At 48.5% G+C, this 19,173-nt stretch overlaps 1 protein-coding gene across 50 annotated transcripts in view; it reads right to left on the minus strand.

Moving 5' to 3' along the window:
• The window catches only part of LOC118378325 (protein unc-13 homolog C-like), a 290,696-nt gene that overhangs the window by 135,710 nt on the left and 135,813 nt on the right, over positions 1-19,173 (minus strand). For all 50 annotated transcript variants that reach the window (XM_052516681.1, XM_052516689.1, XM_052516680.1 and 47 more), the window contains exons 21-24: positions 18,784-18,927; positions 18,391-18,468; positions 18,155-18,232; positions 17,171-17,197 (exon numbers count right to left, since the gene is read on the minus strand). In XM_052516681.1, the coding sequence (XP_052372641.1) occupies positions 17,171-17,197; positions 18,155-18,232; positions 18,391-18,468; positions 18,784-18,927 (327 nt within the window). The remainder of the gene's footprint in view (positions 1-17,170; positions 17,198-18,154; positions 18,233-18,390; positions 18,469-18,783; positions 18,928-19,173) is intronic.

Here is a 19,173-nt window from a genome sequence, read left to right on the forward strand (position 1 = left end):
ATGAATACTGCTCCCTGACAGAGAGTGGGGCTAGATGACAGATGAATACGGCTCCCTGACAGAGAGTGGGGCTAGATGACAGATGAATACTGCTCCCTGACAGAGAGTGGGGCTAGATGACAGATGAATACTGCTCCCTGACAGAGAGTGGGGCTCGATGACAGATGAATACTGCGCCCTGACAGAGAGTGCGGCTAGATGACAGATGAATACTGCTCCCTGACAGAGAGTGGGGCTACAAGACAGATGACTACTGCTCCCTGACAGAACGAGGGGGCTAGATGACAGATGAATACTGCGCCCTGACAGAGATTGGGGCTAGATGACAGATGAATACTGCTCCCTGACAGAACAAGGGGGCTAGATGACAGATTAATACTGCTCCCTGACAGAGAGTGGAGCTAGATGACAAATGAATACTGCTCCCTGACAGAGAGTGGGGCTAGATGACAGATGAATACTGCTCCCTGACAGAGAGTGGGGCTAGATGACAGATGAATACTGCTCCCTGACAGAGAGTGGGGCTAGATGACAGATGAATACTTCTCTCTGACAGAGAGTGGGGCTCGATGACAGATGAATACTGCTCCCTGACAGAGGGGGGCTAGATGACAGATGAATACTGCTCCCTGACAGAACAAGGGGGCTAGATGACAGATGAATACTGCGCGCTGACAGAACGAGGGGGCGAGATGACAGATGAATACTGCTCCCTGACAGAGAGTGGGGCTAGATGACAGATGAATACTGCTCCCTGACAGAGAGTGGAGCTAGATGACAGATGAATACTGCTCCCTGACAGAGAGTTGGGGCGAGATGACAGATGAATATTGCTCCCTGACAGAGAGTGGGGCTAGATGACAGATGACAACTGCGCCCTGACAGAACACGGGGGCTAGATGACAGATGAATACTGCTCCCAGACAGAGAGTGGGGATAGATGACAGATGAATACTGCTCCCTGACAGAGAGTGGGGCGAGATGACAAATGAATACTGCTCCCTGACAGAGAGTGGGGCTAGATGACCGATGAATACTGCTCCCTGACAGAGAGTGGGGCGAGATGACAAATGAATACTGCTCCCTGACAGAGAGTGGGGCTAGATGACCGATGAATACTGCTCCCTGACAGAGAGTGGGGTGAGATGACAGATGAATACTGCTCCCTGACAGAGAGTGGGGCTAAATGACAGATGAATACTGCTCCCTGACAAAACAAGGGGGCTAGAAGACAGATGAATACTGCTCCCTGACAGAGAGTGGGGCGAGATGACAAATGAATACTGCTCCCTGACAGAGAGTGGGGCTAAATGACAGATGAATACTGCTCCCTGACAGAACAAGGGGGCTAGATGACAGATGAAAACTGCTCCCTGACAGATAGTGGGGCTAGATGACAGATGAATACTGCTCCCTGACAGAGAGTGGGGCTAGATGACAGATGAATACTGCTCCCTGACAGAGAGTGGGGCTAGATAACAGATGAATACTGCTCTCTGACAGAGTGGGGCTAGATGACAGATGAATACTGCTCCCTGACAGAGAGTGGGGGCTAGATGACAGATGAATACTGCACCCTGACAGAGAGTGGAGCTAGATGACAGATGAATACTGCTCCCTGACAGAGAGTTGGGGCTAGATGACAGATGACTACTGCGCCCTGACAGAACGAGGGGGCTAGATGACAGATGAATACTGCTCCCTGACAGAATGAGGGGCTAGATGACAGATGAATACTGTGCCCTGACAGAATGAGGGGCTAGATGACAGATGAATACTGCTCCCTGACAGAGAGTGGGGCTAGATGACAGATGAATACTGCTCCCTGACAGAGAGTGGGGCTAGATGACAGATGAATACTGCTCCCTGACAGAGAGTGGGGCTAGATGACAGATGAATACTGCGCCCTGACAGAACAAGGGGGCAAGATGACAGATGAATACTGCTCCCTGACAGAGAGTGGGGCTAGATGACAGATGAATACTGTTCCCTGACAGAACAAGGGGGCTAGATGACAGATGAATACTGTGCCCTGACAGAACGAGGGGGCTAGATGACAGATGAATACTGCTCCCTGACAGAGAGTGGGGGCTAGATGACAGATGAATACTGCGCCCTGACAGAACGAGGGGGCTAGATGACAGATGAATACTGCTCCCTGACAGAGAGTGGGGGCTAGATAACAGATGAATACTGCACCCTGACAGAGAGTGGAGCTAGATGACAGATGAATACTGCTCCCTGACAGAGAGTTGGGGCTAGATGACAGATGACTACTGCGCCCTGACAGAACGAGGGGGCTAGATGACAGATGAATACTGCTCCCTGACAGAACGAGGGGGCTAGATGACAGATGAATACTGCGCCCTGACAGAATGAGGGGGCTAGATGACAGATGAATACTGCTCCCTGACAGAGAGTGGGGCTAGATGACAGATGAATACTGCTCCCTGACAGAGAGTGGAGCTAGATGACAGATGAATACTGTTCCCTGACAGAGAGTTGGGGCTAGATGACAGATGACTACTGCGCCCTGACAGAACAAGGGGGCTAGATGACAGATGAATACTGCTCCCTGACAGAGAGTGGGGCTACATGACAGATGAATACTGTTCCCTGACAGAACAAGGGGGCTAGATGACAGATGAATACTGTGCGCTGACAGAACGAGGGGGCTCGATGACAGATGAATACTGTGCGCTGACAGAACGAGGGGGCTCGATGACAGATGAATACTGCTCCCTGACAGAGAGTGGGGCTAGATGACAGATGAATACGGCTCCCTGACAGAGAGTGGGGCGAGATGACAGATGAATACTGCTCCCTGACAGAGAGTGGGGCTAGATGACAGATGAATTTTGCTCCCTGACAGAGAGTGGGGGCTAGATGACAGATGAATACTGCACCCTGACAGAGAGTGGAGCTAGATGACAGATGAATACTGCTCCCTGACAGAGAGTTGGGGCTAGATGACAGATGACTACTGCGCCCTGACAGAACGAGGGGCTAGATGACAGATGAATACTGCTCCCTGACAGAACGAGGGGCTAGATGACAGATGAATACTGCGCCCTGACAGAATGAGGGGCTAGATGACAGATGAATACTGCTCCCTGACAGAGAGTGGGGCTAGATGACAGATGAATACTGCTCCCTGACAGAGAGTGGAGCTAGATGACAGATGAATACTGTTCCCTGACAGAGAGTTGGGGCTAGATGACAGATGACTACTGCGCCCTGACAGAACAAGGGGGCTAGATGACAGATGAATACTGCTCCCTGACAGAGAGTGGGGCTAGATGACAGATGAATACTGCTCCCTGACAGAGAGTGGGGCTAGATGACAGATGAATTTTGCTCCCTGACAGAGAGTGGGGGCTAGATGACAGATGAATACTGCACCCTGACAGAGAGTGGAGCTAGATGACAGATGAATACTGCTCCCTGACAGAGACTTGGGGCTAGATGACAGATGACTACTGCGCCCTGACAGAACGAGGGGGCTAGATGACAGATGAATACTGCTCCCTGACAGAACGAGGGGGCTAGATGACAGATGAATACTGCGCCCTGACAGAATGAGGGGGCTAGATGACAGATGAATACTGCTCCCTGACAGAGAGTGGGGCTAGATGACAGATGAATACTGCTCCCTGACAGAGAGTGGAGCTAGATGACAGATGAATACTGTTCCCTGACAGAGAGTTGGGGCTAGATGACAGATGACTACTGCGCCCTGACAGAACAAGGGGCTAGATGACAGATGAATACTGCTCCCTGACAGAGAGTGGGGCTAGATGACAGATGAATACTGTTCCCTGACAGAACAAGGGGCTAGATGACAGATCAATACTGTGCGCTGACAGAACGAGGGGGCTCGATGACAGATGAATACTGCTCCCTGACAGAGAGTGGGGCTAGATGACAGATGAATACGGCTCCCTGACAGAGAGTTGGGCTAGATGACAGATGAATACTGCTCCCTGACAGAGAGTTGGGGCGAGATGACAGATGAATACTGCTCCCTGACAGAGAGTGGGGCTAGATGACAGATGACAACTGCGCCCTGACAGAACACGGGGCTAGATGACAGATGAATACTGCTCCCTGACAGAGAGTGGGGCTAGATGACAGACGAATACTGTTCCCTGACAGAACAAGGGGGCTAGATGACAGATGAATACTGTGCGCTGACAGAACGAGGGGGCTCGATGACAGATGAATACTGCTCCCTGACAGAGAGTGGGGCTAGATGACAGATGAATACTGCTCCCAGACAGAGAGTGGGGATAGATGACTGATGAATACTGCTCCCTGACAGAGAGTGGGGCTAGATGACAAATGAATACTGCTCCCTGACAGAGAGTGCGGCTAGATGACAGATGAATACTGCTCCCTGACAGATAGTGGGGCTAGATGACAGATGAATACTGCTCCCTGACAGAGAGTGGGGTTAGATGACAGATGAATACTGCTCCCTGACAGAGAGTGGGGCTAGATAACAGATGAATACTGCTCCCTGACAGAGTGGGGCTAGATGACAGATGAATACTGCTCCCTGACAGAGAGTGGGGCTATATGACAGATGAATACTTCTCCCTGACAGAGAGTGGAGCTAGATGACAGATGAATACTGCTCCCTGACAGAGAGTTGGGGCTAGATGACAGACGACTACTGCGCCCTGACAGAACGAGGGGGCTAGATGACAGATGAATACTGCTCCCTGACAGAACGAGGGGGCTAGATGACAGATGAATACTGCGCCCTGACAGAATGAGGGGGCTAGATGACAGATGAATACTGCTCCCTGACAGAGAGTGGGGCTAGATGACAGATGAATACTGCTCCCTGACAGAGAGTGGGGCTAGATGACAGATGAATACTGTTCCCTGACAGAACAAGGGGGCTAGATGACAGATGAATACTGTGCGCTGACAGAACGAGGGGGCTAGATGACAGATGAATACTGCTCCCTGACAGAGAGTGGGGGCTAGATGATAGATGAATACTGCGCCCTGACAGAACGAGGGGGCTAGATGACAGATGAATACTGCTCCCTGACAGAGAGTGGGGGCTAGATGACAGATGAATACTGCACCCTGACAGAGAGTGGAGCTAGATGACAGATGAATACTGCTCCCTGACAGAGAGTTGGGGCTAGATGACAGATGACTACTGCGCCCTGACAGAACGAGGGGGCTAGATGACAGATGAATACTGCTCCCTGACAGAACGAGGGGGCTAGATGACAGATGAATACTGCGCCCTGACAGAATGAGGGGGCTAGATGACAGATGAATACTGCTCCCTGACAGAGAGTGGGGCTAGATGACAGATGAATACTGCTCCCTGACAGAGAGTGGAGCTAGATGACAGATGAATACTGCTCCCTGACAGAGAGTTGGGGCTAGATGACAGATGACTACTGCGCCCTGACAGAACGAGGGGGCTCGATGACAGATGAATACTGCTCCCTGACAGAGAGTGGGGCTAGATGACAGATGAATACGGCTCCCTGACAGAGAGTGGGGCGAGATGACAGATGAATACTGCTCCCTGACAGAGAGTGGGGCTAGATGACAGATGAATACTGCTCCCTGACAGAGAGTGGGGGCTAGATGACAGATGAATACTGCACCCTGACAGAGAGTGGAGCTAGATGACAGATGAATACTGCTCCCTGACAGAGAGTTGGGGCTAGATGACAGATGACTACTGCGCCCTGACAGAACGAGGGAGCTAGATGACAGATGAATACTGCTCCCTGACAGAACGAGGGGGCTAGATGACAGATGAATACTGCGCCCTGACAGAATGAGGGAGCTAGATGACAGATGAATACTGCTCCCTGACAGAGAGTGGGGCTAGATGACAGATGAATACTGCTCCCTGACAGAGAGTGGGGCGAGATGACAAATGAATACTGCTCCCTGACAGAGAGTGGGGCTAAATGACAGATGAATACTGCTCCCTGACAGAACAAGGGGGCTAGATGACAGATGAATACTGCTCCCTGACAGATAGTGGGGCTAGATGACAGATGAATACTGCTCCCTGACAGATAGTGGGGCTAGATGACAGATGAATACTGCTCCCTGACAGAGAGTGGGGCTAGATGACAGATGAATACTGCTCCCTGACAGAGAGTGGGGCTAGATAACAGATGAATACTGCTCTCTGACAGAGTGGGGCTAGATGACAGATGAATACTGCTCCCTGACAGAGAGTGGGGGCTAGATGACAGATGAATACTGCACCCTGACAGAGAGTGGAGCTAGATGACAGATGAATACTGCTCCCTGACAGAGAGTTGGGGCTAGATGACAGATGACTACTGCGCCCTGACAGAACGAGGGGGCTAGATGACAGATGAATACTGCTCCCTGACAGAATGAGGGGGCTAGATGACAGATGAATACTGTGCCCTGACAGAATGAGGGGGCTAGATGACAGATGAATACTGCTCCCTGACAGAGAGTGGGGCTAGATGACAGATGAATACTGCTCCCTGACAGAGAGTGGAGCTAGATGACAGATGAATACTGTTCCCTGACAGAGAGTTGGGGCTAGATGACAGATGACTACTGCGCCCTGACAGAACAAGGGGGCAAGATGACAGATGAATACTGCTCCCTGACAGAGAGTGGGGCTAGATGACAGATGAATACTGTTCCCTGACAGAACAAGGGGGCTAGATGACAGATGAATACTGTGCGCTGACAGAACGAGGGGGCTAGATGACAGATGAATACTGCTCCCTGACAGAGAGTGGGGGCTAGATGACAGATGAATACTGCGCCCTGACAGAACGAGGGGGCTAGATGACAGATGAATACTGCTCCCTGACAGAGAGTGGGGGCTAGATAACAGATGAATACTGCACCCTGACAGAGAGTGGAGCTAGATGACAGATGAATACTGCTCCCTGACAGAGAGTTGGGGCTAGATGACAGATGACTACTGCGCCCTGACAGAACGAGGGGGCTAGATGACAGATGAATACTGCTCCCTGACAGAACGAGGGGGCTAGATGACAGATGAATACTGCTCCCTGACAGAGAGTGGGGCTAGATGACAGATGAATACTGCTCCCTGACAGAGAGTGGAGCTAGATGACAGATGAATACTGTTCCCTGACAGAGAGTTGGGGCTAGATGACAGATGACTACTGCGCCCTGACAGAACAAGGGGGCTAGATGACAGATGAATACTGCTCCCTGACAGAGAGTGGGGCTAGATGACAGATGAATACTGTTCCCTGACAGAACAAGGGGGCTAGATGACAGATGAATACTGTGCGCTGACAGAACGAGGGGGCTCGATGACAGATGAATACTGCTCCCTGACAGAACGAGGGGGCTAGATGACAGATGAATACTGCGCCCTGACAGAATGAGGGGGCTAGATGACAGATGAATACTGCTCCCTGACAGAGAGTGGGGCTAGATGACAGATGAATACTGCTCCCTGACAGAGAGTGGAGCTAGATGACAGATGAATACTGCTCCCTGACAGAGAGTGGGGCTAGATGACAGATGAATACGGCTCCCTGACAGAGAGTGGGGCGAGATGACAGATGAATACTGCTCCCTGACAGAGAGTGGGGCTAGATGACAGATGAATTTTGCTCCCTGACAGAGAGTGGGGGCTAGATGACAGATGAATACTGCACCCTGACAGAGAGTGGAGCTAGATGACAGATGAATACTGCTCCCTGACAGAGAGTTGGGGCTAGATGACAGATGACTACTGCGCCCTGACAGAACGAGGGGGCTAGATGACAGATGAATACTGCTCCCTGACAGAACGAGGGGGCTAGATGACAGATGAATACTGCGCCCTGACAGAATGAGGGGGCTAGATGACAGATGAATACTGCTCCCTGACAGAGAGTGGGGCTAGATGACAGATGAATACTGCTCCCTGACAGAGAGTGGAGCTAGATGACAGATGAATACTGTTCCCTGACAGAGAGTTGGGGCTAGATGACAGATGACTACTGCGCCCTGACAGAACAAGGGGGCTAGATGACAGATGAATACTGCTCCCTGACAGAGAGTGGGGCTACATGACAGATGAATACTGTTCCCTGACAGAACAAGGGGGCTAGATGACAGATCAATACTGTGCGCTGACAGAACGAGGGGGCTCGATGACAGATGAATACTGCTCCCTGACAGAGAGTGGGGCTAGATGACAGATGAATACGGCTCCCTGACAGAGAGTTGGGCTAGATGACAGATGAATACTGCTCCCTGACAGAGAGTTGGGGCGAGATGACAGATGAATACTGCTCCCTGACAGAGAGTGGGGCTAGATGACAGATGACAACTGCGCCCTGACAGAACACGGGGGCTAGATGACAGATGAATACTGCTCCCTGACAGAGAGTGGGGCTAGATGACAGACGAATACTGTTCCCTGACAGAACAAGGGGGCTAGATGACAGATGAATACTGTGCGCTGACAGAACGAGGGGGCTCGATGACAGATGAATACTGCTCCCTGACAGAGAGTGGGGCTAGATGACAGATGAATACTGCTCCCAGACAGAGAGTGGGGATAGATGACAGATGAATACTGCTCCCTGACAGAGAGTGGGGCGAGATGACAAATGAATACTGCTCCCTGACAGAGAGTGCGGCTAGATGACAGATGAATACTGCTCCCTGACAGATAGTGGGGCTAGATGACAGATGAATACTGCTCCCTGACAGAGAGTGGGGTTAGATGACAGATGAATACTGCTCCCTGACAGAGAGTGGGGCTAGATAACAGATGAATACTGCTCCCTGACAGAGAGTGGGGTTAGATGACAGATGAATACTGCTCCCTGACAGAGTGGGGCTAGATGACAGATGAATACTGCTCCCTGACAGAGAGTGGGGCTATATGACAGATGAATACTTCTCCCTGACAGAGAGTGGAGCTAGATGACAGATGAATACTGCTCCCTGACAGAGAGTTGGGGCTAGATGACAGACGACTACTGCGCCCTGACAGAACGAGGGGGCTAGATGACAGATGAATACTGCTCCCTGACAGAACGAGGGGGCTAGATGACAGATGAATACTGCGCCCTGACAGAATGAGGGGGCTAGATGACAGATGAATACTGCTCCCTGACAGAGAGTGGGGCTAGATGACAGATGAATACTGCTCCCTGACAGAGAGTGGGGCTAGATGACAGATGAATACTGTTCCCTGACAGAACAAGGGGGCTAGATGACAGATGAATACTGTGCGCTGACAGAACGAGGGGGCTAGATGACAGATGAATACTGCTCCCTGACAGAGAGTGGGGGCTAGATGACAGATGAATACTGCGCCCTGACAGAACAAGGGGGCTAGATGACAGATGAATACTGCTCCCTGACAGAGAGTGGGGGCTAGATGACAGATGAATACTGCACCCTGACAGAGAGTGGAGCTAGATGACAGATGAATACTGCTCCCTGACAGAGAGTTGGGGCTAGATGACAGATGACTACTGCGCCCTGACAGAACGAGGGGGCTAGATGACAGATGAATACTGCTCCCTGACAGAACGAGGGGCTAGATGACAGATGAATACTGCGCCCTGACAGAATGAGGGGCTAGATGACAGATGAATACTGCTCCCTGACAGAGAGTGGGGCTAGATGACAGATGAATACTGCTCCCTGACAGAGAGTGGAGCTAGATGACAGATGAATACTGTTCCCTGACAGAGAGTTGGGGCTAGATGACAGATGACTACTGCGCCCTGACAGAACAAGGGGCTAGATGACAGATGAATACTGCTCCCTGACAGAGAGTGGGGCTAGATGACAGATGAATACTGTTCCCTGACAGAACAAGGGGGCTAGATGACAGATGAATACTGTGCGCTGACAGAACGAGGGGGCTCGATGACAGATGAATACTGCTCCCTGACAGAGAGTGGGGCTAGATGACAGATGAATACGGCTCCCTGACAGAGAGTAGGGCGAGATGACAGATGAATACTGCTCCCTGACAGAGAGTGGGGCTAGATGACAGATGAATACTGCTCCCTGACAGAGAGTGGGGGCTAGATGACAGATGAATACTGCACCCTGACAGAGAGTGGAGCTAGATGACAGATGAATACTGCTCCCTGACAGAGAGTTGGGGCTAGATGACAGATGACTACTGCGCCCTGACAGAACGAGGGAGCTAGATGACAGATGAATACTGCTCCCTGACAGAACGAGGGGCTAGATGACAGATGAATACTGCGCCCTGACAGAATGAGGGGGCTAGATGACAGATGAATACTGCTCCCTGACAGAGAGTGGGGCTAGATGACAGATGAATACTGCTCCCTGACAGAGAGTGGAGCTAGATGACAGATGAATACTGTTCCCTGACAGAGAGTTGGGGCTAGATGACAGATGACTACTGCGCCCTGACAGAACAAGGGGGCTAGATGACAGATGAATACTGCTCCCTGACAGAGAGTGGGGCTAGATGACAGATGAATACTGTTCCCTGACAGAACAAGGGGGCTAGATGACAGATGAATACTGTGCGCTGACAGAACGAGGGGGCTCGATGACAGATGAATACTGCTCCCTGACAGAGAGTGGGTCTAGATGACAGATGAATACGGCTCCCTGACAGAGAGTGGGGCGAGATGACAGATGAATACTGCTCCCTGACAGAGAGTGGGGCTAGATGACAAATGAATACTGCTCCCTGACAGAGAGTGGGGCTAGATGACAGATGAATACTGCTCCCTGACAGAGAGTGGGGCGAGATGAAAAATGAATTCTGCTCCCTGACAGAGAGTGGGGCTAGATGACAGATTGCGGGGGCTAGATGACAGATGGGTAGCTCTGATTCCGTATGCCCTGTGGCACATGGTGCTGAGAGATTGAGAGCATAGGTGGGGTGTGTTTGTATGTCTGTTTGTGTGGTGCTCAGAGTGGGAGAAGCATAGCTGGGGATTGGGGTGCGGGTACATGCATTTACTATAGTTCAGTAGATGGTGGTAGGGATAGTTAAGGTGTCCTATGCTAAAATAAGTAATATCCTTCACACTGTATGGTCCTAATTATCACTGTTTCCATCCACATGATCTTCATCAGGTTAAACAGAATGAAGGACCACAACCATTTCTAAGGAATCCAAATCTAAGTGAAAGATGGTAAGGATGGTAGGAGACATATCTTTAGTAGGCCTAAAGGGTTTTATAAAGAATGTTAGGATGGTAGGAGACATATCTTTAGTAGGCCTAAAGGGTTTTATAAAGAATGTTAGGATGGTAGGAGACATATCTTTAGTAGGCCTAAAGGGTTTTATAAAGAATGTTAGGGATGGTAGGAGACATATCTTTAGTAGGCCTAAAGGGTTTTATAAAGAATGTTAGGATGGTAGGAGACATATCTTTAGTAGGCCTAAAGGGTTTTATAAAGAATGTTAGGATGGTAGGAGACTAATCTTTAGACTAATGGTAGGTAGGATGGTAGGAGTTCTGTTTAGTAAAGGGTGTTAGGTAGGATGGTAGGAGTTCTGTTTAGTAAAGGGTGTTAGGTAGGATGGTAGGAGTTCTGTTTAGTAAAGGGTGTTAGGTAGGATGGTAGGAGTTCTGTTTAGTAAAGGGTGTTATGTAGGATGGTAGGAGTTCTGTTTAGTATAGGGTGTTAGGTAGGAGGGTAGGAGTTCTATGTTTAGTAAAGGGTGTTAGGTAGGAGTTATATGTTTAGTAAAGGGTGTTAGGTAGGATGGTAGGAGTTCTGTTTAGTAAAGAGTGTTAGGTAGGCTGTTTAGTAAAGGGTGTTAGGTAGGATAGTAGGACTTCTATGTTTAGTAAATGGTGTTAGGTAGGATGGTATATGGTAGTAGTCCTATGTTTAGTAAAGGGGGGTTAGGATGGTAGGTGGTATGAGTCCTATGTTTAGTAAATAAAGGGGGGTTAGGATGGTAGGAGGTAGGAGTCCTATGTTTAGTAAAAGGGGGTTAGGATGGTAGGAGGTAGGAGTCCTATGTTTAGTAAAGGGGGGTTAGGATGGTAGGTGGTAGGAGTCCTATGTTTAGTAAAGGGGGGTTAGGATGGTAGGTGGTATGAGTCCTATGTTTAGTAAAGGGTGGTTAGGATGGTAGGAGATAGGAGTCCTATGTTTAGTAAAGGGGGGTTAGGATGGTAGGAGATAGGAGTCCTATGTTTAGTAAAGGGGGGTTAGGATGGTAGGAGGTAGGAGTCCTATGTTTAGTAAAGGGGGGTTAGGATGGTAGGTGGTAGGAGTCCTATGTTTAGTAAAGGGGGGTTAGGATGGTAGGTGGTATGAGTCCTATGTTTAGTAAAGGGTGGTTAGGATGGTAGGAGATAGGAGTAATATGTTTAGTAAAGGGGGGTTAGGATGGTAGGAGATAGGAGTCCTATGTTTAGTAAAGGGTGGTTAGGATGGTAGGAGATAGGAGTAATATGTTTAGTAAAGGGGGGTTAGGATGGTAGGTGGTATGAGTCCTATGTTTAGTAAAGGGTGGTTAGGATGGTAGGAGATAGGAGTAATATGTTTAGTAAAGGGGGGTTAGGATGGTAGGTGGTAGGAGTCCTATGTTTAGTAAAGGGGGGTTAGGATGGTAGGTGGTATGAGTCCTATGTTTAGTAAAGGGTGGTTAGGATGGTAGGAGATAGGAGTCCTATGTTTAGTAAAGGGGGTTAGGATGGTAGAGATAGGAGTCCTATGTTTAGTAAAGGGGGTTAGGATGGTAGGAGGTAGGAGTCCTATGTTTAGTAAAGGGGGGTTAGGATGGTAGGTGGTAGGAGTCCTATGTTTAGTAAAGGGGGGTTAGGATGGTAGGTGGTATGAGTCCTATGTTTAGTAAAGGGTGGTTAGGATGGTAGGAGATAGGAGTAATATGTTTAGTAAAGGGGGGTTAGGATGGTAGGTGGTAGGAGTCCTATGTTTAGTAAAGGGGGGTTAGGATGGTAGGTGGTATGAGTCCTATGTTTAGTAAAGGGTGGTTAGGATGGTAGGAGATAGGAGTCCTATGTTTAGTAAAGGGGGGTTAGGATGGTAGGAGATAGGAGTCCTATGTTTAGTAAAGGGGGGTTAGGATGGTAGGAGGTAGGAGTCCTATGTTTAGTAAAGGGGGGTTAGGATGGTAGGTGGTAGGAGTCCTATGTTTAGTAAAGGGGGGTTAGGATGGTAGGTGGTATGAGTCCTATGTTTAGTAAAGGGTGGTTAGGATGGTAGGAGATAGGAGTAATATGTTTAGTAAAGGGGGGTTAGGATGGTAGGAGGTAGGAGTAATATGTTTAGTAAAGGGGGGTTAGGATGGTAGGAGGTAGGAGTCCTATGTTTAGTAAAGGGGGGTTAGGATGGTAGGAGGTAGGAGTCCTATGTTTAGTAAAGGGGTTAGGATGGTATATGGTAGTAGTCCTATGTTTAGTAAAGGGGGGTTAGGATGGTAGGTGGTATGAGTCCTATGTTTAGTAAATAAAGGGGGGTTAGGATGGTAGGAGGTAGGAGTCCTATGTTTAGTAAAAGGGGGTTAGGATGGTAGGAGGTAGGAGTCCTATGTTTAGTAAAGGGGGGTTAGGATGGTAGGTGGTAGGAGTCCTATGTTTAGTAAAGGGGGGTTAGGATGGTAGGTGGTATGAGTCCTATGTTTAGTAAAGGGTGGTTAGGATGGTAGGAGATAGGAGTCCTATGTTTAGTAAAGGGGGGTTAGGATGGTAGGAGATAGGAGTCCTATGTTTAGTAAAGGGGGGTTAGGATGGTAGGAGGTAGGAGTCCTATGTTTAGTAAAGGGGGGTTAGGATGGTAGGTGGTAGGAGTCCTATGTTTAGTAAAGGGGGGTTAGGATGGTAGGTGGTATGAGTCCTATGTTTAGTAAAGGGTGGTTAGGATGGTAGGAGATAGGAGTAATATGTTTAGTAAAGGGGGGTTAGGATGGTAGGTGGTATGAGTCCTATGTTTAGTAAAGGGTGGTTAGGATGGTAGGAGATAGGAGTAATATGTTTAGTAAAGGGGGGTTAGGATGGTAGGTGGTAGGAGTCCTATGTTTAGTAAAGGGGGGTTAGGATGGTAGGTGGTATGAGTCCTATGTTTAGTAAAGGGTGGTTAGGATGGTAGGAGATAGGAGTCCTATGTTTAGTAAAGGGGGGTTAGGATGGTAGGAGATAGGAGTCCTATGTTTAGTAAAGGGGGGTTAGGATGGTAGGAGGTAGGAGTCCTATGTTTAGTAAAGGGGGGTTAGGATGGTAGGTGGTAGGAGTCCTATGTTTAGTAAAGGGGGGTTAGGATGGTAGGTGGTATGAGTCCTATGTTTAGTAAAGGGTGGTTAGGATGGTAGGAGATAGGAGTAATATGTTTAGTAAAGGGGGGTTAGGATGGTAGGTGGTAGGAGTCCTATGTTTAGTAAAGGGGGGTTAGGATGGTAGGTGGTATGAGTCCTATGTTTAGTAAAGGGTGGTTAGGATGGTAGGAGATAGGAGTCCTATGTTTAGTAAAGGGGGGTTAGGATGGTAGGAGATAGGAGTCCTATGTTTAGTAAAGGGGGGTTAGGATGGTAGGAGGTAGGAGTCCTATGTTTAGTAAAGGGGGGTTAGGATGGTAGGTGGTAGGAGTCCTATGTTTAGTAAAGGGGGGTTAGGATGGTAGGTGGTATGAGTCCTATGTTTAGTAAAGGGTGGTTAGGATGGTAGGAGATAGGAGTAATATGTTTAGTAAAGGGGGGTTAGGATGGTAGGAGGTAGGAGTAATATGTTTAGTAAAGGGGGGTTAGGATGGTAGGAGGTAGGAGTCCTATGTTTAGTAAAGGGGGGTTAGGATGGTAGGAGGTAGGAGTCCTATGTTTAGTAAAGGGGGGTTAGGATGGTATATGGTAGTAGTCCTATGTTTAGTAAAGGGGGGTTAGGATGGTAGGTGGTATGAGTCCTATGTTTAGTAAATAAGGGGGTTAGGATGGTAGGAGGTAGGAGTCCTATGTTTAGTAAAAGGGGTTAGGATGGTAGGAGGTAGGAGTCCTATGTTTAGTAAAGGGGGGTTAGGATGGTAGGTGGTAGGAGTCCTATGTTTAGTAAAGGGGGGTTAGGATGGTAGGTGGTATGAGTCCTATGTTTAGTAAAGGGTGGTTAGGATGGTAGGAGATAGGAGTCCTATGTTTAGTAAAGGGGGGTTAGGATGGTAGGAGATAGGAGTCCTATGTTTAGTAAAGGGGGTTAGGATGGTAGGAGGTAGGAGTCCTATGTTTAGTAAAGGGGGGTTAGGATGGTAGGTGGTAGGAGTCCTATGTTTAGTAAAGGGGGGTTAGGATGGTAGGTGGTATGAGTCCTATGTTTAGTAAAGGGTGGTTAGGATGGTAGGAGATAGGAGTAATATGTTTAGTAAAGGGGGGTTAGGATGGTAGGTGGTATGAGTCCTATGTTTAGTAAAGGGTGGTTAGGATGGTAGGAGATAGGAGTAATATGTTTAGTAAAGGGGGGTTAGGATGGTAGGTGGTAGGAGTCCTATGTTTAGTAAAGGGGGGTTAGGATGGTAGGTGGTATGAGTCCTATGTTTAGTAAAGGGTGGTTAGGATGGTAGGAGATAGGAGTCCTATGTTTAGTAAAGGGGGGTTAGGATGGTAGGAGATAGGAGTCCTATGTTTAGTAAAGGGGTTAGGATGGTAGGAGGTAGGAGTCCTATGTTTAGTAAAGGGGGTTAGGATGGTAGGTGGTAGGAGTCCTATGTTTAGTAAAGGGGGTTAGGATGGTAGGTGGTATGAGTCCTATGTTTAGTAAAGGGTGGTTAGGATGGTAGGAGATAGGAGTAATATGTTTAGTAAAGGGGGGTTAGGATGGTAGGTGGTAGGAGTCCTATGTTTAGTAAAGGGGGGTTAGGATGGTAGGTGGTATGAGTCCTATGTTTAGTAAAGGGTGGTTAGGATGGTAGGAGATAGGAGTCCTATGTTTAGTAAAGGGGGGTTAGGATGGTAGGAGATAGGAGTCCTATGTTTAGTAAAGGGGGGTTAGGATGGTAGGAGGTAGGAGTCCTATGTTTAGTAAAGGGGGGTTAGGATGGTAGGTGGTAGGAGTCCTATGTTTAGTAAAGGGGGGTTAGGATGGTAGGTGGTATGAGTCCTATGTTTAGTAAAGGGTGGTTAGGATGGTAGGAGATAGGAGTAATATGTTTAGTAAAGGGGGGTTAGGATGGTAGGAGGTAGGAGTAATATGTTTAGTAAAGGGGGGTTAGGATGGTAGGAGGTAGGAGTCCTATGTTTAGTAAAGGGGGGTTAGGATGGTAGGAGGTAGGAGTCCTATGTTTAGTAAAGGGGGGTTAGGATGGTAGGAGGTAGGAGTCCTATGTTTAGTAAAGGGGGGTTAGGATGGTAGGAGGTAGGAGTCCTATGTTTAGTAAAGGGGGGTTAGGATGGTAGGAGGTAGGAGTCCTATGTTTAGTAAAAAGGGGTTAGGATGGTAGGAGGTAGGAGTCCTCTGTTTAGTAAAGGGGGGTTAGGATGGTAGGAGGTAGGAGTCCTATGTTTAGTAAAGGGGGGTTAGGATGGTAGGAGGTAGGAGTCCTATGTTTAGTAAAGGGGGGTTAGGATGGTAGGAGGTAGGAGTAATATGTTTAGTAAAGGGGGTTAGGATGGTAGGAGGTAGGAGTCCTATGTTTAGTAAAGGGGGGTTAGGATGGTAGGAGATAGGAGTCCTATGTTTAGTAAAGGGGGGTTAGGATGGTAGGAGGTAGGAGTCCTATGTTTAGTAAAGGGGGGTTAGGATGGTAGGAGATAGGAGTCCTATGTTTAGTAAAGGGGGGTTAGGATGGTAGGAGGTAGGAGTCCTATGTTTAGTAAAGGGGGTTAGGATGGTAGGAGGTAGGAGTCCTATGTTTAGTAAAGGGGGTTAGGATGGTAGGTGATAGGAGTCCTATGTTTAGTAAAGGGGGTTAGGATGGTAGGAGGTAGGAGTCCTATGTTTAGTAAAGGGGTTAGGATGGTAGGTGGTAGGAGTCCTATGTTTAGTAAAGGGGGTTAGGATGGTAGGAGGTAGGAGTCCTATGTTTAGTAAAGGGGGTTAGGAGGTAGGAGTCCTATGTATAGTAAAGGGGGGTTAGGATGGTAGGAGGTAGGAGTCCTATGTTTAGTAAAGGGGGGGTAGGATGGTAGGAGGTAGGAGTCCTATGTTTAGTAAAGGGGGGTCAGGATGGTAGGAGGTAGGAGTCCTATACTACACACCTTGCAAAAGGACACAGCCCCCTCCTCCTTGAAAGAGAGCAGGGTAGAATGGGGAAACACAAGACCACAGAAGACAAAACTCAAGGCATTTAAAACGTTAGAAACAGGAGAGAGACACCATGCACATAATAGAAAACTGTTGCTATATTCTCAGGATTAGACAGACAGACAGACAGACAGACAGACAGACAGACAGACAGACAGACAGACAGACAGACAGACAGACAGACAGACAGACAGACAGACAGTCTTAGAGCAGGGGGACAGATAGACTTACAGACAGAGACTTGGGGGCGGGGCAGACAGAGAGACAGATAGATGGATTTGGAGACAGACAGACAGACTTAAAGGGGGACAGATAGACTTAGAGGGGGACAGACATACAGACTTAGAGGGAGAAACAGACAGAGAGACAGGCAGAGAGACAGACAGACAGAGTTTGAGGTGGACAGACAGACTTAGAGGGACAGACAGACAGACAGACAGACAGACAGACAGACAGACAGACAGACAGACAGACAGACAGACAGACTTAGAGGGGGTCTGACGGGCAGACTTAGAGGGAGAGGGAGAGAGACAGACAGAGAGAGAGACAGACAGACATAAATCGTTGAGAGGGACATGCTAGAATATCTGAAACCCAAGACACAGACTAAGGGCTTTCCCCCATACATTCATCAAACATTTATAAAACAACATTTATAAAAGAAACAAAGTAGAATTTACAAGACCAGACAGGATGGAGGGAGAAGAGTTAGAAGAGTGGAGAAATAGAACGAGACTTCAGAGGGATAGTGACAGATCTAGGGGGAAGGTGAGGATTGTCTGATGGGGTATGACAGGGATTAGGGCCAGGGAGGGTCTGGGAACATGGGGATATGAGGGGGGAAGAAGAGATCCAGACCTGCTTGCCTCCCATGGTCTTGGGGTTGGGGTAAAGGGTAAGGGGTATGTATAAAGGTAAGGGGTTGCTACAGTACAGACCTGTTTGCCTCCCATGGACTCAAACATCTTCTCCAGCTGAACTCTGAGCTGCTGGATGTTGTTGATGAGGATGCAGGGCTGTCACAGAGACACAGTCATGTTATTATACATATAGAATGTAACAGTACTATTCAGAACCAGACTGGCCAGAGGGAAGTTTAGGTAAATGCTAGATGGGCTGGTCCATCTTTTTTTGTGTGCAGAATGATCATTATGTGCATCTAGAGAACACTTACCACTTTCTCCTGGTTCAGATACAAGCCAAAATCCTTGGTTATGATTGCAGCATACTGCAACAGAACCTTGTTGATGGTCTAGAAAAAATACAAGAAAAGGAATGAACAATACTGAGTTGTAACAATATCAAAACACCTAGAAATAGTATTGGACACATTCACAGTCAAACACACACACACACACACACACACACACACACACACACACACACACACACACACACACACACACACACACACACACACACACACACACACACACACACACACACACACACACACACACACACACACACACACACACACACACACACACACACACACACACACACACACACACACACACACACACACACACAGCTAGTTACATTAGGTTGGGGGTTCGTGCCTGACCTTAGCAAATCGGCACATGAAGTGAGCCAGGGCCTGTGGGTTGGGGCACTCCAGCTTCTTAATGATCTCAAAACTCTGGTTGAGCTGAGTGAACACATCCACCACCGAACAGGAGAACAGGACATGTTCTGACGTTGGCTGGAACTAGAGAAAGAGACAGAGAGAGACAGAGAAAGAGACAGAGAAGGAGGGAGAGAGCGAGAAAGAGAAGGGGGAGAAAGAGAGGAGAGAAATAGATTGGCCGAGAGAGAAAAAGAGGAGAGAGAGAGAGATAGGGAGAGAGAGAGCTTTAGTACTTCACAATGGTGCAGTATTTCATTGGGGTGAGCAGAGCAGCAGAGTGCTGTATGTCAACACTGCTGTTATTTATTCATCCCTCACTGAGAAGAG

This window comes from Oncorhynchus keta, unplaced genomic scaffold, assembly GCF_023373465.1.
Source record: "Oncorhynchus keta strain PuntledgeMale-10-30-2019 unplaced genomic scaffold, Oket_V2 Un_scaffold_5444_pilon_pilon, whole genome shotgun sequence".
NCBI classification, from domain to species: domain Eukaryota; kingdom Metazoa; phylum Chordata; class Actinopteri; order Salmoniformes; family Salmonidae; genus Oncorhynchus; species Oncorhynchus keta.